At 44.4% G+C, this 22927-nt stretch overlaps 1 protein-coding gene across 3 annotated transcripts in view; it reads right to left on the reverse strand.

Moving 5' to 3' along the window:
- Positions 1-22927, reverse strand: part of PFI (tubulin folding cofactor E / Pfifferling (PFI)) — a 129187-nt gene that overhangs the window by 47912 nt on the left and 58348 nt on the right. For all 3 annotated transcript variants that reach the window (XM_087374993.1, XM_087374994.1, XM_087374992.1), the window contains 3 exons: positions 8302-8432; positions 7834-7958; positions 7638-7699 (listed from right to left, as the gene is read on the reverse strand). In XM_087374993.1, the coding sequence (XP_087231119.1) occupies positions 7638-7699; positions 7834-7958; positions 8302-8432 (318 nt within the window). The remainder of the gene's footprint in view (positions 1-7637; positions 7700-7833; positions 7959-8301; positions 8433-22927) is intronic.

The following is a 22927-nucleotide window of genomic DNA, read 5'->3' on the forward strand; positions in this document are numbered from 1 at the left end:
ATATTCTCCATACTATATTAGGTTGTGTGGTTAGTGCTTTGTTCTTTTGTTCATGAGGGCTGTAAACCCATGGTCTATAATAAAAGAGGAGCATCAAAGCAATTAGGAAGAGAGATACGTGCACTAAAACAAAATTGGTTAAGGGAGTGTCGGTTTGAAGAGGCCATCATTTCTAAACATGACAATGAAGCTATTTGCGGTGGTGTTCAGAGACAAGTTCCCTTTGTACAAGTAAGAATAAAGCAACGAGTTCATTACTAACTACTTTGTGACATGCACACCCCATCTTCCCAATCTAGCCTCCCACTTTCATTTTGTTTGCAGATATATGCTCCATGCTTATACAAGGGAGGGAGACACAGTCATAGATGCATTTTCTAGGACAAGAAACATGGCCAATGCATGTGGAGAAATGGCCCGACATTGCATCTCTTTGGAGATGACGCCTTGCTAGACAATTTTCTTAGGCCGTTTGCTCAAGGGTTATAATGTACTTTTATTATTGTGACATGACATAAACTTTTATTTTTGTGGGCTTGAGTAGACGTTTGACTCTATCTATTTGAAGTTGATTACTGCATAAACTTGAATGAGAGTGGAAATGTTTTACATGCCTACAGATTGAAAATGAATTGTCAATCTCTTTTTGGGACTGTTGCATGGGAAGTGGAGCTGAAATGTATGGGTCGATGTAGATGGCAAATGAATTGCCACTCTCTATTTGGGGCTGTTGCATGGAAAGTGGAGCTGAAATGTATAGGTTGATGCGTAAAAGGTGTGCACTGGAATATAATTTTATTGATTGACATGGGTGGTCTTGAATCCACAGGTCATATAATGTGGTGGCATTGATGTTTGAATGTTATGGATGTTGCATGGAAAGAGGAGCTGAAATGTATAGTTGATGTAGATTCCAAATGAATTGTCACTCTCTTATGGAAAGTGGAGCTGAAATGTATGGGCCGATGTGCTAAATAGAATTTTTTTGGTTGACATGGGTAGTCTTAGATCCAAAAGGTCATACAATGAAGTCACAATGATGTTTGGATCTGTTCTCTCTTTTAACGGTATGTCCATGCCGTTTGACAAAATATAATTGTTTTGTGCTCAAATACCATTAAAAGTGGTGGAAGCAGTGTAATTATGTCCACTCTCTAGCCCCTTAGTGCTAGGCTTGCTTTCACGGCCACGCTCTTGTATATCTACCTACAATTTCAAAATATTTGGATAAATTGGAGGTGACCGGTGTTTGAAGTTCATCTTCTGTCCATTGACTTGAATTTCTAATTAAATACAGCACATGCCAAGGATGTAATCAGAGAGTTTGCCACAAAGCATATCTGCAAGGACATTAGGCCTACCACATGGTTAGCATGTGGGCTGCTATGTGGGTAGAGCATATAGGACTACTACATAGAGCCTGGAAAAGGGAAAATGAATAGGTGACAAGAAGCAGCATGTTTGGGACTGCTCAGGGCCAATTTGTAGGCTTGCACAGCATTGTTGAGGCTTCAATAAAATGCTAGCAATTGGCCACAATGGCCACAATGGCCCCTAAAAGCTCGTCTGAAAAAGCTCACCACAATGGCCACAATGGCCCCTAAAAGCTCGCCTCGCTTGAAAAAGCTCGCCTGAAAAAGCTCACCAAAAAACCGTTCCCCTTTCCCCACATACATCATATGCACATGAGGTCATCACAGAGAGCCACAACCCATAAGAGACAATATATGACGACATAACAGAGTTCTTTAGGAAGGGGGGGATTCTCCTCTTGGGTGACTTCAATGCACGGACGGGGAGCAGACAGATTGGCATGCTCGACTTTGAAGCTGACCCTCTCAGAGTACCAAAGATTGATCCAGCAGAGCACGGGATAGCGAGACATTTAGAGCATGCACCAGAAGTCACAAGATATGGCTGTGTCACAGCGATGTGAATTTATGGGAATTTTGATTGGCGACTCCCGTAATTTACGTGTGACTGCCTTGGGCCTCTAGGGCACAGAAGTCTGGCCAAGTGTGCGGGACTTGGGGAATTAAAATTCCTAGTGGGCCCCTCGAAACCGTGAATATGCAGGCCAATTACTAGGCGATGAATTCCTAGGACCAATCTGTGCAACAGAGGGGGAAAAGAGTGGTGCAATTAAAAATTGCTATTTTTTCACACAGGACACCTGGTTGGCCTGTAGGAGGCCAAAAAGCGAGCAAAAGAGAGAGAAAATCCATCGCAATTTTCCAAGAGGGGGTGTGTGTGCTGGACGAACTGCTTTTTGGGCTGGATTCTGGTCTTCTTCTGCTGCTGGAGGCAAGGCGACCTGCTAAATGCTGCTGTTGCTACCGGACGCTGTGTAGGGAGTGGGGTAATTTCTTCAACAGGCTGGCTCTACTGTTTTGTGGGCCCCAAGAGCACTCCAAGAGAAGAGGCGGCCCCTTTTTGTTGCTTTGCAGGTTGTAGGCAGGCTGCAAGAAGCAAGACGATTTGATTTCTGGCCGATTATTGTCCAGCTACTACTGATTTTGGGCCTTTTCCAGGTGGGGCGACCTATTCTATGTTGCTTCTGGGCTGTTTTAGGGTTGAATCATCAGTTCCTTGCTGGATTCAGGGTTTTCCAGACCAAACGACTCTTTTTTTTAGGATTCCTGGCAGAGTAAGGCTGGTCTTTGCCAGCTTTTTCCGTTCCCGGACTAGTTGTGGGCTGGTTATTGCGTTTGGTATTGTTTCCAGGTAGGGGAAGGGTGATTTATGCTGTTGGGCAGTGACCCGGGTGGCTACAGATTGGGATGAGCTGTTTTGGAAGGGTATCCTGGTTAGTTGTGCCAGAGGAAGCCAGTGGGCAGTGGTCTGCCTGTGGAGCAGCTTTCAGGAGACCTTGTAATCAGCTTCTTGGATTTATATGAATATTAAAGAAATACCACAAGGGGAACCAATGTTTGGAGCCAATCGATGTCTTTGTTTCTAAGTAGGAGCACTCTAGCTCACTGTGGTTTAATCTGTGGTGGTTAATAATTTGATTATTTACTGTGTATGCTGTAATTAAATTGGATCTCCCCACCCTTCGATTAATGAAGGCTGGTTTCAGGCTAACACCTACTTGGAATGGGAGCAGTGCATGACTCGTCATATATAACGACCTTCTTAGATGGCTGTCACTGTGAGGGCTCACTTGTTTCCACATGGAGGGGAGACAATCACAGTGGATTACTTGATGGGCTCCCAAGCCTTTGTAACACATGTACAGCCCTCACGGTCCGTCCCCCCCCCACTTGGCGCGGACTGCTCCTAACTGGCATTCAGCATATCCACCACCACGCTAGCCGTAGGAAGGGACCCACCGGCTCCCACCAGTGTTCAGATACACTTTGACCATCCCCTAGATGCAGTGTATATGAGCCACTTGTCCCGTGAGCTACCGACCCCCCTTTGAGATGTAGACCTTAGACCTTTGGTCTCAATTGTCCAAGCTGCCGCCGCTAGGTCTTTCTCCACGACTTGCCCTACAGCACGTTCCCCAACTAGGAAGATGCCCCAGAATCCATGGTTTGACAACGACTGCCAAGAGATGAGATCTCACCTCATACGAGAGCAGACTTTGGGACATTTGACGAGATCAGAAGCACAAAGGATCTCCGGATGTCTGCACAACGTAAGAGACAGACATTCCTCTCACATAGGATGGATGAGGTGATTCGACCTTTTCAAGGAGGTGATCCCACCTTCGCTTTGGGACTCCTATCTGAGGGGAAGCCACCCATTCCCATCACAGACCCAGATGTGTGGCACACTTATGCGACATCCCTCTATGATGTCTCAATTCAAGAACCACCTGATATGTCCGCCCTTCCCAGACCCACCACATGCATTTTGTTCACAGCACAAAATATGCGAGCTGCATTACGCCAACACCACAAGCGTAGACTTTCTAGGATCTCGATCTCGGCTCCTTGCTGACTGCCCGAAGGGTCAAGATATAATCAAGAGTGGAATGCTGTCTCCGAAACCCACCCTATCCTACTGTCCGCTGCCGGCGTGTCTCTATGTAGGAGCTGATCTCTTTCTATAGTATGACCCATAAATCTTGGCCATTGTATGATCAATCATAACAGTGCGGTAGTTCCCAGTATCCATGGGGGTCCCTTGCTTTGTGTATTGACACAATGCCTGTGGTACTATGGAGTCATGCTCTCTCATGGATGTTCCCTTCACTCCTTTCAGAGCTGCTCATGCCTCAGTAGACAAATCTTGGGAGATTCTGGCTAGCATTGCAGCTTGGCATATTTGGAGGGCCAAATGTACGGAGGTGATGGAGGATTCACAGGTTCACCCTTCCCAATCTATGGCTAGTATATGGACTGATACTATATACACACTCATGGCCATCTGGACAAGCATGCAGGGGGGGAAGGTGACTTAGGTGGGTGTTGATGGAACCCACAAACAAGGGGTCGAGTTGTGTAAAGGGGTGTGTGTGTGTGCCCTTAGTTACCAGGGAACGGTGTTTCAACATCCTAAACATATGGAATGCCGTTCCGGACAACGGCTATCTAGGTAACGCTTGGAACATCCATGGAACATTCCCAGGTAGGCAGTTACTAGGGTACGTCATTCCGGCATTCCTAGAACGCATTCCAGCCCTGCATATGGCATTCCCTTTCTAGGGTTGGTGGCAGGGTGAAAAGTCCCAAATGTTGCGTTTTCCTCTGCTTTTTGGCATTGCGGTTTGCTGCTCCTCTCTCCTCCAATTCCTACACTACCTCTCACTCAATTAGCCCCCTTCCATGCCCCTTTTGCTCTCAGCCCCTTCCCTCCACTCTCTCAGCCCCCTTCTCTCAAATCCCCTCCTTCTCTCCACCCCTTTTCTCCACTCTCTCCACCTTCTCTCAAGCTTTTGGCCCCCTTCTCTCCACTCTCTCCCTATTCTGTCAGCCCTCAGCCCACCTCCTACCCTTCTGACGAGTTTACCAAAGCCCTCTTCTTTTTGACAGATTCTTGCCTTCTCTCTCTCAGTTTTCCTCAGCGCACCCCCCCCCCCCCCTCCTTTATAGATGAGGTACATACAACACCTCACATTTTCTTTTTCTTTTTCTCAGTCACCCTCCTTTTCCTTGGCAAATTGTGTTGATCTTCCATCTTCCACTAGTGTCTTTTGTGGATATCAGTTCCCATTCACCCCCCTTCGTATTTCCCTTACATTGCTTATCTACCCCTCCTTATCATTTCCACATAGCTCACCCCCTCTAGTGGATTTCCTAGCACCCCCTCGACATTCTCCAGATACTCCCTCCTCTCAATTTCACTCGTTCACCCCCCTGTGTATTTCCCTTACATTGCTAATCTACCCCTTCTTATCATTTCCACATAGCTCACCCCCTCTAGTGGATTTCCTAGCATCCCCTCGACATTCTCCACATACTCCCTCCTCTCAATTTCACTCGTTGCACCTTTCCCTTTGTATACACACCCAAGGCCAAGCTTGTGTGACAAGCGGAGCAAGCACAGCATGGCAGAACAGCATGACACACCCAAGGCCGAGTTAAGACAAGCAGAGCAAGCACAGTGTGGCTGAACACTGTAACACACTAACCAACATCAACAACAAAGCAAAGCAACTAGATCCAACTACAAGGACATACACAAGAAACACACATCAGTAGAGCAATACGAGCACAAAGGCAACAACCCAACAGGGCCCCTCATGTTTTCCTCGATCCACTACCTTTGTTCCCTCTCCAACAAGACTCTCAACAACTTCCCAAAGGCACATTTCAGCCCAAGGTAGTCAAGGGTACCCTTCATTAGGTTTATCCAGCCACAGGTGTGCAAGGTAGAAGCCCCTTAGGTGGCAAGTAAACTTTACACGCATCTTCCAGGCCGATACAAAAGCGTTGAATGTTGACGTCACCACAAGATCTCCTTCAGTAGGTCAGGTTGTGCATATTTCTGCTAACAAACCCACTCATGGCAAAGAACAAGGCATTTGAGGCCTCGAACTTTGGAGGATCTTCCTCCCATGGTGCTAGCTCCACTGATGTGCCTTCCCATGCAAACCCTTTCGATTAGCGTGGACAACGTCGTCTCAATCCCTTTCACAGACTTCTATTATTCATGCAAAATCCAGTTTCCTTCCCTAAATCATTTTTAGGGCCAGGCACAATCCCAACGTAGCCTTGTCTTCCGTGATCTCCCTGGCAAATATTGCAACTATTTTGATGACACAATTTAATTCTATCAAAGTTTGCCACATACAAAAGGGATGCTTGGGCTACACAAATAGTATCAAGAGATCTAGCGCATGATAGAGACCATGGAGAGTGACCATGACTCCGATCATCCCCCTTCTTGTATATACCGGGAGTCTCAGAGCCATCCACACTATAGGGGGAGGGTGAGGCGGCTCGGACATCTTCCCTACTATAGGGCAAGGCTAGGAGTAGTGAACTTGGGTTTCTCGGCAAACGTGGTCATCACCTTCTAATCTTGCTAGTGATCTTTCTCTCTGTTCAATCCATCTCTATGTCCATTCCATGTGTCATGTGAGATTCGAGAATAAGTACTGATCTTTCATAAGAACCAGTAATCATACTATGCTTCTGTACGTTGTCTTCACTCACTAGTACCATTGTGCTCCCTAGCACCACGATACCTTTACTTTCCGGTACCACTTCCAAAACTTGCATCACAGTAATCTTGGATCGTGTACGCGAGGCACAACTCCTTGCATCAGTGACCTTTGGCCATCGATAAAATATCTTTGAAAGACTAGGAACCCCACCTCAAGCATCAACTAGTACATTTATATTTGCTTGTTTTGGCCCCCCAAGATATTCTTGGCACACTTTTGGTTTGATTATCTATAGAGATTACAATATCCCATAAATGTTTTAAGGCCCTTAGTAGACATACCAATTGATTATCTGTAGGGATTACAATATCCCATTAATGTTTTTAGGGCCTTTAGTAGACAATGTCCCATGAATGTTTTAAGGCCTTTTGGTAGAAATACCCATTGATAGGACCAGCATCCATGTACAGTGGGCTTATCTACGGGCAAAAATAAAACAATACGGATTGCTTAGACCACACCCATGAGACTAGATGCTACCTTCTAGTTAGCATACTAACGATAGTGGAACCATCCTCAAAGCAATCTGAGATTTTTTGCTTACCATTAGGGGCTTTGTGCACACTCCATATAAGGACAAGTTGGTGCACTGGTATGCTCAAGTTGTCTCATGCTTTGGGGCTTTTGGCACCATAGTGAATGACAGATCAAGCAAGCAATACTGATAAATCGTACAGATGAACTTCACAGCTGGTCACACAGCAATAGGGAGGGAAACTAGAAAAGGAATCTACCATCACGAAAAGTTTGTACCGGCTTTCGACAAATACCACACAGAAAGAGCGGATCACATCTTTTGTTAGGCTGTCGCCCCCTTCCCTGGGGCTAGTCCAAGCATCGTTCAGACTACATCAGGAGACTCTGGAGTGGGGCAGCAGTCTACCTTGAGGATTTCACTAGACGCAGATGCTCCGCCCTCTCAATCTTGCCATACACCAGATTGACCCAAGCTAGATATAAAACCGTATTTATTATAAAGTCCATGCAATGAGGATTTTGCTTCTGCTGTAAAAACTACCTTGAGATTAGGGAATGAATTCAGTGCATCCACAGAAGCCCAGTCTTCAAGGCAGTTCCCACCTGAAAACCAAAGATTCAAACCATTAAGATAAACCTAGGCAAATCGGTGATTCAGGAACTTTGAATCAAACTTGAGCAGACTCGAACTTCATTTTGAGAGAAAAGGGGCCAAACAGCTCAAGGCAAAGCATTACCAAGCAGCAGGCAACGCAGCGAAGAGAAAGGCTTAAAGCTGCCACCACAATCTCCATCACCATTCACATTATCTGGATAAAAGATTTGTTTAAGTTTGTTGTGGCCAACATGCAGCTGCTCCAAACTGCTAAATCAGGACTTGTAGTTAGATTTGTTTTGTTTAAATGTTATTACTTCAAACCTATCAAGCGACAAAATATTTGCAACAAAGATTCTCCCACCAACAATTACATTAACACCCAGAGAGCAATAAAGCACAGGAAATTGCAATTGTGATCCTATTCAGGTTGCCCATTGATGGGACTTAAAAAGTCCTTGTATAAACAGATTCTGGAGAACAAAAAGGGGATGACAGAGGGAGGGTGCCGTGTGAGGGGGTGGGGTTTGTTGCCTGCAGCAGTGGATTGAGTTTAAACACTAGTACTACAGCAAATCATACACTGCCTTGCAAGGACGCCAGGAACAACCTTTCAAGCTTCGAAAGCTTCATAATTTCCTCCCAGCTTTCGATGCAGTTATCTTCAAGATTCAATAGGTGCAGATATCGGAACCCTTCCACATATGTTGCAGAACTACTAGATGAATCTCCACCTGTAAGCTATAATCAAAAGAGATCATGTAGCAGAAATGCTTTGTAGAAATTACCAAATGCATGCCAGAACAGTCTATTAGAAAAGTTCAAGGAGGGTTGTCAAAATAAATGTAGCTGACTACTTTCTGTTTCTTCAACCTTTCTTCCCATTTGGTCTCTATTCTAGAACATTTGTCTTGGAAGAAACCACAAATGCTCCAAAAAAGACTCTATTAAAAAAGGTCTCAGAAGAAACCAGTAAGCACACATAAGAGCACTTTTTGAACCAGGCAAGTCCATGCAATCAGACGGCACAGGAAATCCATCAACCTGCTGATCCAGAAAAAAAGAGTAAAAGAGGCCCTGGCTTCATTAGAATCTGCTACCTGAAGCCTCTAACAGTATGCATTTAATCCTTCCCCGCAGCTAGAAGAATCTCATGATAGGAAGCTCGTCCCCTCAACCTCACCTTCCATATATGCTATTACAGCCGTGAGTTGACAAAGGTCAATGGCAAATCCTAGGGAAAGGGAGATTCTACAGGGTGAGACTACTAACCAAGAGTGGGTGGAAGAGCCTATGTCTAAATATAGTTTCAAACCATTTGGACCAAGGATGAAAGACCCTATGCATAGTTATTATTCCATAGTGCGAGGCAATAAATTGGCACAAGGGCTTGTGCCATGGGCAAACTAATCAATACCCTAACATGCATCCCAACAAAAGGCATTACAAATTCACAAGCTAGTCTAGGGCCTGCCGCCTCCCTCATCGGAGGGACAACCATGATATGGGATGCGAATGTATACTCGATGACGATCAGGGAAAACACCTTACCCATCACCTCTATATGCCTCGGGCAAATCCCCGGAGCTCTAGCATTGCATGGTTTCCAAATGGTGCTTTCTTGTATATGGTCTAAGTCTTTCACTTGGTGTGAGGCTCAGCCTGAGGTAAAGAGCTGTCCCCACTTGGACAAAGCCAACTCCATTGCAGAAATGAAGGAGACATCATAATCTCGATGGAACACCTTAGGTGATATAATTTTAAGGGATTGATCCCAAAAGTTTCACACTCAATGTTAAGAACATTTCCATTTCATTCTTTATGTTGCGGGAAACCTCATGAATGTATAACAGCTCATTGATATGTATTCTGTGTGGGATTTGAATGGAGATTGCAATGATAAACAGTACCTTTGTGGAGTGGGCTATGCATAGCAGTTAGGGTTTGGCCATTCTAATCCTAGATTTCAAGAAAGCCTATGACAGAGTGGATTATGATTTCTTGGAGGGTAAACTATTGTGCTTTGGTTTCTCACATGCTTGGATCACAGAGGTTTTCTCTTTATATAGATCAGCCCACAGCTAGGTGCTTATCAAAAGGGTTAGAGAAGAGAGATTTCAGATTTCTAGATCAGTCCGTCACAAATGCCCTGTGGCCTCCTTTCTGGATTTATGTGTGGCTGAAGCCATGAGCACCTTCATGAGATCTCAAGCAGATATTATTGGCTTGAGAAAGAAAGAAAGAAAGAAAGTTTATTAAAGTCTTCGGAAGACCGATGGGTCTATGAGACTTTTAAAACCTGATGCAATGAGCTGTGGTAGTGGAGCTACTAAACGAGCATCCATACCAATGCAAAATGCAGAAAATGCAAAATGACAGTACTAAATCCTAAGTACAACATAGTCATATCTCAACTATATATATATCAATCTCAGCATCATCGTTGACATCATCATAACCATCATCATCAGTCGTAGCTCTGCGTCTAACCAGGGCCACTGTGACCCCCGTCGGTCGGGCTCCGACCCTAAACAAGGAGGGGATGTCCCCAAGTATGATCTGTGAGTCAACCCTCTGTCTGAGCTGTCGGGTCATAGGCTCCGGGTCGCGGTCATGTCAAGGCCTCGCCTCGTGGGGGTCTATGTGATCTGGCTGAAAGAACTCCGTGATAGAAGTCTGAGAAGTATCAGTCGAGGAGGAAGTATGCTCCTGTCTCCGTGCTCGGAGTATCCTATCGCGGTGTCTGAGCACCTCATGAATGAAAGTAGCCGAACATCACTGGTCTAGGTAGGAGAGGAAACGGGCCAACACTCCATAACTATCTCTGAAGAGGCTTCCCCTTACGCCAAGATAAGGAGCTTCTGGGTAGTGAGTCCGCACATGACACTACTGTTTTTTTGGATGCCACTCCATAGATCTTACCTCCTTCACGACAGCCTGCTGCATGTGAGGCAGCTTGGTTGCATAAGCTACTTTATGATATGCATCAGTCTACAGATGGGCCAGTTGTCATTTATTGTGACAACATGAGCAGTATACACTTGGCAAATAACCCAGTCTATCATGCTAGAACAAAGCACATTGAGGTGCATTATTACTATGTGCAGGAGAAGGTTCTAGTAGGTTTTATTGCTCTAGTTTATGTCAGCACAGAGGATCAGGTAGCTGACATATTCACGAAGGCATTGGGTGCAGAGAAGCTGCGCAAGTTCAGAGACCTGCTTGGTGTGCAGGAATTGGGATTGAGCTCGAGGGGGAGTGTTGAGATATCGAGCTCCACTCGTGATATGCCAGGGTGACTGTTGTGCATTTATGTCACCGACGAGTGGTCAACCATGTGCTACTAGCCACAGCTTTTTTTGTTTGCTATTGTTGGTGCCATCCTAGGGAATGCATTTCTCAACTCAAAAGGCCAATTACCAATAGTAATTTTTTATGTAGTAGGTTTGATGGCTTGGGAGACCTTGATGCCGAAGGGGGCCCTAATATTATCATCTAGATCTGCAGTTCAAGCATTTGGTTTGTAAGTTTTACGAGGATAGGAGCCATGGAAGGATTTTTTCCCCCCGGTGCATTGGGTCCTCTACATCTCTCTTAGGTGGTGCTTGAACAGACAGGAAACATGTGAATTTCTCCTTCAGCACACCTTAGGAAGCCTTCCTCTCCCCTTATGGCTCTAGGCAGCTTTAGAAACTCTCTTCAAAGGATCCCTCCTTCCTTAGAGAAAGAGATTGATACCATGTGGAATGACTCAATCCTTGATGATCTTGGTAAGTCCTTATGTTTTTCTAGTTATATGTAGCGGTCCAAGTGGAAGAGAGGGCTTGCTTCCTCTGTGGCCTCATGGAAGGCTTTCAAAACCTTCCAAAGGAGCACATATTTCAGTTGGTTAGTCACCTCAGAGAAAGTAGGAGGGCTGAGAAAACAGCCTTACTCTTGGATTAGGTCTGTGCAGAAGTCATGTCACGAGGACGTCAGTTTCTAATTTTTTGAAATTTACGGAGGCTGACCTGGCCTCAAACTGATTAAACTTGTAAAGGCCCCTTCAGTGCAATTACTTCCATGGGCCAAGGCAAAGGATCTGAAGGTTAGAGAGGGGTAAAAATCAAGTGACTTGCAGAGCAAGCAAAGGCAGCTATTCTTGAATCAAGTGGATTGGGGGTAGGAAGGGCTGGTCCAGCTCCCTCTTAGTGCAGAATCACATTTTTCCTGCTCCCCAACTATCCACACACCTTCTAGCAGCCCCTCTTGCTGATTCGCGAGCCCTACTAGGTCCCAGCTTGCAAATTCGCACCTCCCAGGGGCTGTTTTGTGAATTTGCACCATGCCAGAACCCTCCAAGGTGCGCAGTTGCTGATTCCCATCTCTCCAGGACAGACGCCTCTCTGTTTCGCGCTTTCCAGAGCTGTTTCAGGCTTTCAAGCTGGTCTTTTTTCTATTTCACACTTGACAGAGGCTTTCCAGAGCTTTCAAGCCAGTTGCCTATCAATTTCGCCATCATCCGGTATGTTCATAGGGTTCCCAAACAGGCATCTCTCTATTTCACATCTACCAGGGCTTCCAGAACGAGATGAATTTCTTCCAGCAGGCTTCTAGTCTGCTTAACAGCTACCAAGTTTAGTCGCCCATCAAGATTGGATTGTCAGGGATTAGAGGAGTGCCAGAGGGAAGACGATTTGCTGTTTTCCTCCTGTCCATGACTGCTTCTGTTGATTTCGCCTGCCAAAGTGCTAGAGAACTGCTCCAAACAGATTCTCCTTCTTGCTTGCTGCTGAAGAGAAGTGACAACGTCGAGGTCTAGAGGATGGATGGCTACAGTTTGGGTGAATTCTGAGTTGTCTAGGTAAGTTATAAGCCTAGCAAACCTAGGATTGTGTTATTAATGTGAGTAGAGAGTGAGTGAGAGAGAGCAAGAGAGAGTGTGAGAGCTGGAAGCTTGGAAGCTTAGTTGCAATAGAAGAGTGTAAGAGTACAACACACTGAAGGAAAAGATAAGGTTTTGTCCTAGTGACAAAACCTTAGTAGTCACTAACCATAGTTAGTGAACTAACTGCGGTTAGGGGGAAAAACCTCTTAAAGAGGGAAAAGTGCCCCTAACTAGCTTATTATATTACATTGGTCACTGCTGAATTATATCTATAATTCTAACACCCCCCTGCAGTGCCAATGTCATGTACAAGGCTGATCAATCACCAAACGGATATAAGTTCAGGGCACTGCGAAATGCCTCAAACTTTTCACCGTGGTAGTGCTTTGGTGAAAATATCTGCAACGTTGTCATGTGTGGACACAAAGATCATACTGATCTCTCCTGCATACAACTTCTCTCTGACGTAGTGATAGTGAACCTCGATGTGTTTCGTGCAAGCATGAAACACTGGATTCTTTGCCACTGCAATGGCACTCTGACTATCAGTGAGAATTGGAGAGGGACCCTTCAAAGACAGATGAAGATCAGCAAATAGACGTCGCAACCAGACACATTCAACTGTTGCTGTGAAAGCTGCCCTATACTCAGCTTCACATGATGAGGTAGCCACTGTAGATTGTTTCTTGCTCAGCCATGAAATGCAAGATTTACCCAAAAAGAAACAATTGCCACTAGTGGACTGCCTAGTGTCATAATCACCAACCCAATCTGAATCACTGTAGGCATGCATCTACAAGTCACCCCCCCTGGGAAATAGTAAGCCAAAAGACTTTGTGCCCTGCAAATAACGGAAGATGCGCTTAATTGCCTGCCAATGCATAGTTTTTGGGCTGTGCATGTACCTGCTCACCTGAGATACTGCAAACTGAATATCAGGTCTAGTGTTGCAGAGATATATGAGGCATCCAACAGCCTGATTGTAAAGTGTGGCATCAACTAATTCTCCTGCATCATGCATTGTGAGTTTCAGCCCCGGCTCCATAGGAGTGGCTATGGGCTTACACTCTTGCATTTAAATCTGTCCAAGAGTTTCTGAACATACTTGGACTGAGACATAACAGTGCCACGCCCCAAATCTGACATGTCAAAGTTGGTCTGCAAATCAGCTTTGAAATCTGCAATTTTTTCTTCATTGGACCCTGTGAGTAGTAAGTCATCGACATAAAGAAGGATGACTAATATTTCCCCCCCATCCATCTTGATGTAGAGGGTGCTCTCAGTAGGACTATTGTGCAACCCCTTGCTGGTCAAAAAGGCATGTATCTTGGCATACCATGCACGAGGGGCCTGTTTCAGCCCATATAAAGCTTTATTGAGCTTGCATACTTGAAGTGCATTTGCTATAATTTCAAAGCCCGGAGGTGGTTTGACATACACCTCTTCCAGAAAGTCCCCATTTAAGAAGGCTGTTTTTATGTCCAACTGATGAACATTCCACTCAAAATGTGCAGCCATTGCAATTACTGATCGGATGGTGGTCATCCAGGATGTAGGAGCGAATGTCTCCTCATAATCTATGCCCTTTTTCTGAGCATAGCCCTTAGCAACCAGCCTGGCCTTATATCTGTCAATGGAGCCATCTGGCTTCCGTTTGACTTTGAATACCCATCGTGTGCCAATGGCATGTTTACTCTGTGGCAAGTCCACAACATCCCAAGTCTGATTTTTTGCAATGGACTGCAACTCATCGTGCATGGCATTCATCCAATGCACATTATCCTTTGCCTCTCCTTTTTGTGTTTCATCATGGTGAAGATTCCAATGTTTCAAGGGACCTAAGGGGAAGACCCGGAGTCTTATCTTCGGGATTTTGTTTGAGGATGCCAACTTTCTGGATGTTCTATGAAGGATCGAGCCGAGATTTTGCCCGATTTTCTTGAAGGTGTAGCCTTGAGTTGGCATCAGGCCTTGCCAGACTCCACCAAGGAGGACTGGGACCAAGTGGTGGCTGCAATGAAGCAGAGATTTGGGACAGTGGAGTCGCCAAATTCTTTGATGCTGCAGTTGGACCGGTTCTATCAAGGAGAGGGTGAGATGGTCTCTATGTTGGCAATCCGATATGAAACTTTATGGACAAAGTAGAGTACCTGCATATGCTGATTCCACTGAATTAGCACCTTCCATGTGCCTTGCTGCACTGCGAGTCCTGCCAAGTAATGGAGCATCAAGTTTACTCTCCCTGAGAGTCTGTAACAGCCAGTTTGGGACTGTTTTTGCTACATGTATGTCTGCAATTTCTTGCTGCACCACCTGTTCCACTACCTGTGGAGGGGGCAAGACATCCTGTGGCGGAACTAGCATCTGGAGGTTGCTGTAAATTCTGATTTGGATCAGAAAAATCAGCAGGGGAACCCAAAGCAATGGGTAGCAACCCCTCAAAGATATCCTCTGAAGACGAAGGCATTTGAAATTCAGCCTGAGTGTGAGCTGACTTTTCAGAAAAGATCACATCTCTACTTACTATGATTTTGCGTGTAGCAGGATTGTAGAGACGGTACCCCTTGCTTTCTGCACTGTATCCAACAAATATGCATTTGATGGCTTTATCTGACAATTTGTGCCTAAATTCAACTGGCACATGTGCATAAGCAAGGCATCCAAAGACTCGGAAGTGATCCACTGAAGGCTTCCTGTCATTCCAGACCTCATAAGGAGTTTTTGTTTTTAAAGCCTTAGTGGGAGCCCTGTTCAAAATGTAATTGGCACACATCAAACCCTCTAGCCAGAACTTATGAGGCATGTGTTTGCTTTTCAGCATACATCTGTCCATCTCCATGAGGGTTCTATTTTTCCTCTCAGCTTTTCCATTTTGCTGAGAGGTCAGCCTGACTGTGAGCTGATGCACAATACCCTTGCCCTTGAGAAAAGCATCAAATTTTGCAGATAGGTATTCCCCACCTCTATCCGTGCGCAATGTCTGTATCTTGAGTCCGGTTTCATTTTCAACCATGGCTGAAAAGTATTTAAACACCGTGAACACTTCAGATTTCTTTTTCAGCCCATAAACCCAAGTAAAATTGGAGTAGTCATCAATAAATGTAACGAAGTAGAGATGACCACCCAACGACGGAGTCCTCATGGGACCACAAACATCACTGTGTATAAGCTGCAATTTGCGAACAGCTTTAACTAAACCATCCTTCTTGAAGGGGAATCTATGCATCTTACCTAAAATGCACCCTTCACAGGCATGTGGAGGAGGTATCTCAAGAGGTGGCAATGCATCAACCATTGAAAACTTCTGAAGTGTCATCAAGCTGTTGTAATGCATGTGGCCATATCTGGCATGCCATAATTCTGCATTTTGCATGGCAGTTGTAGGGGTAGAAACTGCCAGAGCATGGGCTGCTCTTTTCTCAAAAATATCAAGCTGAAAAAGCCCACGCAGCAGAGTACCAGATAACCTTAAGGCATAGTCAGCTTCCCTGTCTCGGACAGCACATTTGTCATCCTCAAAGATGACCTGAAATCCCCCTTTGTTAAGACTGGACACTGAAAGGAGATTTTTGGTTATGCCAGGCACATATAAGACATCTGAAAGTCTGAAAATTGAGCCATCAATGGCAGTGAGCTCAACCTCTCCTGTGCCACGTACTGAATATGATGAGTTGTTGGCACAAGTGACTTTCTTACCAACGGGAGGTGGATGCAAGGAAGTAAAAAGACACTTCCTAGAAGTGATGTGCTTGGATGCACCGCTGTCAAAATACCATGTGTTCAGTGTTTCATTAACATTGAAAGCAAATGCATCTGTAGAAGAGTCATAGCTGCAAGTCAAAAATGCATATGTATCATCACTGCAAGAGGCTGTACTATCCCGAGCATATGGAACAGCCAACCTTGAATCTGAAATGCAAGATAAAAAGGCATAATCCGTCCAACAAAGTTGGCTGCAGCATCCCCACTGTCAGATGCATGAGGGGCTGAATCTGAAACAGCCATACCTGAGCTGTTTTCTTTTCTTTTGCAAGCCTTTTCCACCATTCTGCTATGTGATGACCTGGCTTTTTGCAGTAGTAACAAAAACCCTTCTTTTTGGGCTTACTTGCATCATTTTTAGCCTTTTGTGAAGGCTGTCCTGACCCCTGATGTCTTTGCCTGTCCCTTTGTTTTTTATTTAAATTTTGAGAGCATGGCTTGTTCACCTGCACGTGAAGAAAAATTTTTCCTGGTCTGCTCTTCCTGAAGCAGAAGTCCTATCAACTCATGAAAAGTGAGGGGATTTGCATCCCCCCTCAATGATAAGTTCAGCGAAGTGTGAAAGCTGAGATAAGACTCAGGAAGAGAATTCAGAGTGGTTGTAATCATCTCTGAATCAGGAATAATTTCATCTATGTTTAACAATTGCTCTCTGAGATCCTGTAGCTTTGTGAGGTGAACTGACATGGAGTCACCCTCCTCCATATGTGTATTGCTCAACTCTCTTTTCAAGAAAGATACCCTTGCATCATTCCGTGCTGCATACATGCTTTCCAAGATATCCCGCGCTGCCCTGGAGGTCTTACACGACCGGATATGCGGAATGATAGATCTTTTCACTGAAAGAGAGATGCATGACAAAGCTAAGGCATCCCGTGAATCCCATCTCTTCTGCTCTGGAGTATTGACTCTAGCTGCACCAACAACTTGTCCTGCAGCTGCACCCTGTGCATGACCTCTTCCACCTCCTTGCTGAGGAGGGGTAGCAGGTGCAATATCTGCTGGTCGGATCTCATCCCCATTGACATGATCCCATAAATTTTGAGAAATCAGAATATTACGTACCATGAAACTCCAGAGGGAGTAGTTGGTACCATCCAACTTGTCTTCTTGTGAAAGACCACCAAACTGGAACTCATTCTGATTTTGATGGGCCATATCTGAGAAAAAGATTGAAGCAGATACAAAGCTGAATTCCCTTACTGGGAATGAAATGCACAACTCCCAAAAAACACAGCCAAGCACGGGCTGTAAATGTTGTTGGGATATCTCAAGGTGTATGCCTCAGACACACCTTATGTTTCTATGTGTGAGTGCTAGAGGCACAGTTAGGTGCCCACAAGCACAGTTAGGTGGTGGAAAAGCCACATAGAATGATTGAGTGAATCTAGGAGCAGATTGAGGAGATGATTGAGGAGCTTTGAGGTCATCAGTGATGTCAGTGACCTTGTATGAGGTGCCTACTTAAGGACCTCTTTCTTCTTCATTCTATGAGCAAGTATTCTGATTTTGTGTCAACTCTACTCTTTCCTTTCAGTGTTCCAACATGGTATCAGAGCCATTTGATCCTCCTTGAGCCCATTTCTGCCACATCATCATCTTCTTGTTCTTCTTCTTCTTCACCATCTCTCCCTCTTCTCCAAAAATTTTGCTTGAGCTTGTTCTCCTTCAATCCTCAACCATTTCCCACGCCCTTTCTGCTGGAGATCCCTCTGGTTGGGGCGAACTTTGAGCTGGAAGGAATCGACGAAATTCGCGTGCTGCTCGTCGCCATTGCAGAAAAGTCGTCGAAATCCTCTACTGCAAGTTCTCTGCACCTGCTCTGTCTTTTCCTAATTCCTTCCAGGGCAAGCTTCTCCATACCTAGAGCTACCTTGTGTTGAAATCTGAGCAGCAATGGCTGCATATTGAAGGAGAAAACAGAGAAAAACCAGTCGACTTTGTTCATGAAGGTGAAGGCGACCTGACGCATATTTTCGCCTCTTCTTCCCAGAGGATCTACTGTGGTATACCAGCTTTCTTTTGCCTCAGAAAGCCCTCTTTCTTTTGCTTTGAAGAGTGTGATATGAGCCCTCCAAGTTCAGCTCTCTAGTTTTGACAGTTTTGACATACTTTTGAAAATGATGCTACATAAAATGCTACTCTAGCATTTCTGGTCTTTTGAAGTTTTTAATAACTTCACTACGAGTGTTGCTTCAGCTTTGTTTTGACTTGCTAGACTTGGATGTGATTGGAAAGTGTTTATTTCATTCACTCATATGAAGCATGCAAAAGTAGCATCATTGTTTGAAAACTAGTCACTACTATTTGCTACATCAAGTGGCTATACTTTGGAAGTATTTCAGTTCTTTTTGCCTTGTAAGAGAGATAGACACTGCCCAATATCTGGGTTAGACCCTCTCATGGCTACTTTGTATAATCTTGAGAAGTTCAATGGAAAGGGGTTCCATACATGGCAAATGAAGGTAAAATTTGCATTAATGCGGGAGAACTTATGGGGACTTGTCAAACCTACTCCTACCGCTTCTTCTACGGCCTCAAATGCTGGGGAATCTTCAGCTCCGACACGACCGGCAAGGGATCCAGCAAGAGAAGAAAAAGCATATGGTATAATTGCTTTAGCTTTGGGTGATGATTACATACATCATATATTTGACTTGGAGTCTCCATCGGAAGCATGGCAGAAGCTAGATTTGATTTTTGGTGCAAGCTCTCATATTTCTAAACTATCACTTAAAATCTCTTTCTTTGAATTAAAGATGGCAAGTGATACTACTTTAGCTGCCCATGTCAACTATATGCGGAGTCTTATGACTCAGTTAGCTTCTATCAACTCTCCTATCACCCCTGATGATGCTATGGCAGTACTACTTAAGAGTATGCCTGAAAGCTTTGATCACATTGTAAGCACTTTGAAGAATCTTCCCAATCCAAACCTTGAAGGCATTATCTCAGCTCTCCAAGAAGAAGAAAGACACATGGAGTTAAGGAAAGGCAATGACACTGCTTATGTTATGAAATTCCAGAAGGGCAAGTACTCTCCTTGCAATCACTGTGGAAAGACAAATCACCTTTCAAAGGACTGCTTCAAAGTTAATCCATGTAAGCACTGTGGCAAAAACAACCATAGTGAGAAGTTCTGCAGAGACAAAGCAAAGACAGAAAATGCAAATCTACTTACAGTGAATTTGCCTCCACAAGATGAGGCATCCCATGAAGATTATGCATTTTAAATCATCTCTATGTATGCTCCAGATCACTCTTTTTATGTCAAGGTACTCAGCCTGGATAGTCCTCCAAAATGAATGAAAATAAATTATTGTGTGTTGTGTGTTTTGTAAACACCTCTGGTCACCTTATGATGTAGGCCATGTGTATGTTTTGTTCCATGGTACCTCCTACAAACATTGTGTGCATGTACATGTAGGGGAGATAACCATTGGAAGGTTTGTTTGTATCCCTTTCTATTTACCTTACACCCAAGGAAACCCTTGCTAGCATGAGAACCTAGCCATAGATTTATCCTTGACCACCATGAGATGGCATGAGAAACTATGAGACTAGATGTATCCTTGACATAGCTTGAGGCATTCCCTTGAGGGGGGGTTTGTTGGGATATCTCAAGGTGTATGCCTCAGACACACCTTATGTTTCTATGTGTGAGTGCTAGAGGCACAGTTAGGTGCCCACAAGCACAGTTAGGTGGTGGAAAAGCCACATAGGATGATTGAGTGAATCTAGGAGCAGATTGAGGAGATGATTGAGGAGCTTTGAGGTCATCAGTGATGTCAGTGACCTTGTATGAGGTGCCTACTTAAGGACCTCTTTCTTCTTCATTCTATGAGCAAGTATTCTGATTTTGTGTCAACTCTACTCTTTCCTTTCAGTGTTCCAACAAATGCAACTTAGATTTCTGTACTTGCACCGTCAGAAATCTATCCAAGCATCAAAAACTCTCCAATATCTGCCAAAAATGCTTCAAACACTCCAAGAAAGGCAGTATGAACTGAATACTCCAAAAAATGCTCTCCCAATACAAGAGCCCCAATTTGTGGCTTGAAATTGCAACCAGAAAGGGGCAAAATTACTAAAAGCCCCAAATCTGTAATTTTTGAACAAAAGCCCCAAATTTCAGACTAGATCTGCAGATCTGTCTGTAAAAGCCCCAAATTTTAAACAAAATCTGCAATTTTGCTCCAGATGTAGCTCCGAAACTGCACAATGATTGCAATGTCTGCAATATACAAAATGCCCCAAATGTACTCCCAAACAACTGAACCAAACTATGGTTTTCTGCAAGATGTGCCTGCCAAAGAACACCTGTGGCTGAAGGAAACCTGTGAAAATCTGCAAATACAGATCTGCAAGTACAGATTGTACGGATGAACAGATTGTTGCCACACGTGTGGTACTGAAGGAATGCACGCAGATCTATGGAAGGTACATATGGTACGGTACAGTACGGACTGTACGGTACAGTACGTATGGACTGTACGACAGGTACAGAACTGACAGCGTAGGTACGGAATCAATCTGTACGAACGTTGCACTGTACGACGCTGTACGGCGAACCTGTACGGACTGTACGGCGAGTTGTACGGAGATGGTACGGAAGTTGTACGGCAACTGTACGCGACTTGTACGGAGGTTGTACGGGTGCAGTACGTCGGGATTCCGTACAGTCGTACGGACTGTACGGACAAGTTGGAGCAGGCTGAAACTTGAAGCAAGGGGCTGGAACTTGAAGGGAGCAGAGAGCCCGAAGCTCTTGAAGCTGCTCTGATACCAAATGTGAGTAGAGAGTGAGTGAGAGAGAGCAAGAGAGAGTGTGAGAGCTGGAAGTTTGGAAGCTTAGTTGCAATAGAAGAGTGTAAGAGTACAACACACTGAAGGAAAAGATAAGGTTTTGTCCTAGTGACAAAACCTTAGTAGTCACTAACCATAGTTAGTGAGCTAACTGCGGTTAGGGGGAAAAACCTCTTAAAGAGGGAAAAGTGCCCCTAGCTTATTATATTACATTGGTCACTGCTGAATTATATCTATAATTCTAACAGGATTGTATTATTCTAGGCCTACTAATTTAATTAATTGTGTGCATCGATAGAGATCATGCGAAAAAATTGTTATAATACCTAATTAGAGGATTAAAATAACTCCTATATCAATACTACAATTAGAAAATAGGATATTAGAAATCGTTTTTTCAGCTTTTTACAGCTTTCTCAACCTGTTTTTTGTGATTTCTCAGCTTTTAGAAGCTTTTTGCATTCACCCAAGGTCTATAAGAAGATTGCGATCAGTTTTAGGCAGTCTAATTGTGCTCTCTTGCAAATTCACACCCTCTTCCTGCTGTTTGCTGAACCCTGCTTTCCAACCTTTCCACTTGCTTCTAGGAGGCTGTACTTGATTTGTCGTTCAACTGGGAGCTGTTCCAAGCCCTGCCAAGCCTGCAGCAAAGAGGATGAAAAGAGGCTGAAAACCAATTTGCAGCAGCCAGTCTACCTCCCTGGACGGTTGCAATTGGATTTCTTGCATTTATGGGCTATTTTTTGACATCACAGAATCATTCCCTCGCACAAGCTCTGTTCTAAATCTAATTCCTACTTCTCTTAGTCTGATATTATGCTCAAATTCTGCTTCAGCTTGCTGGTTTCCTGCTTTCCAAACCCGGAGCAAGCCTCCAGGTGAGAGTAATTCACACATTCAACCTTCTACTAAAATCGTGATTCAATTTGAGGCTGCTTTTCTCTGTTTCAGATTTCTTTTTCACTTTTGAGCACTTCTAGAATTGGATTTCTTTAGGTCTAACCTACCGACTTTGAATTCCAATTTCCAAGGGCTTTGGTCATGTTTGGTTGAAAATAATGATTTCTAGGGATCTTCTAACCCTAACTATTTCAAATCTGAGTTCTATGTGTTTCAATACTTGAGAGAGAGATCGGTGCCGATATAGTGTTATTACAACACTCAGGCCCAACATTTTGCTAAGAACGGGATGTACTCAAAAGGAGCTTGGATCTTTCTTCACCTGGAGATCCCTAGGGCTGCCATTTGTTACTTTCCACGTTTCCCTAGAATGGTTACTTTCTACCCGGAGATCCCCACGGCCGCCAATGGTCATGACCCAAATATCCCCACTGGTAGCAGGATTAGCCCTTTACAATGAGATGGGCTTTGTAACTGTCTATCGAACTATCTGACTTACGTTCCATCTCGTATACCCATTTGGTCCCAATTGCTTGCTTGCCAACAGGCAGATCTACTAACTCCCAAGTGTGGTTTTTTTGAATGGGTCCAACTCCAATTGCATGGCCTGCATCCAATGCACGTTGTCATGTGCATCCTCAAAACAATCAAGCTCATCCACCTCAAGTATTTTGCTGACCAAGCTGATTCACAACAATGGGCATCCTCAGCATCTCTACTGCCACTCTATGTACTGCCTGGAAGAGGTGTAAAAAGCTTGCTGCACTCCAAAGTACAGAGCAGCCAACGTGGAACCATCCTGCTTCCTGCACTGCTTTATTTTTACAAGCCACTGCATCTTCGATCTCTTGCTAAGTGATAGGCTGAAGTGAGGTATCAACCACTGGAGTACCATGCTGCA

Source organism: Dipteris shenzhenensis, chromosome 5 (genome assembly GCF_047967505.1).
Source record: "Dipteris shenzhenensis isolate YYH24624 ecotype China chromosome 5, Dip_SZ_1.0, whole genome shotgun sequence".
In the NCBI taxonomy this organism is placed as follows: domain Eukaryota; kingdom Viridiplantae; phylum Streptophyta; class Polypodiopsida; order Gleicheniales; family Dipteridaceae; genus Dipteris; species Dipteris shenzhenensis.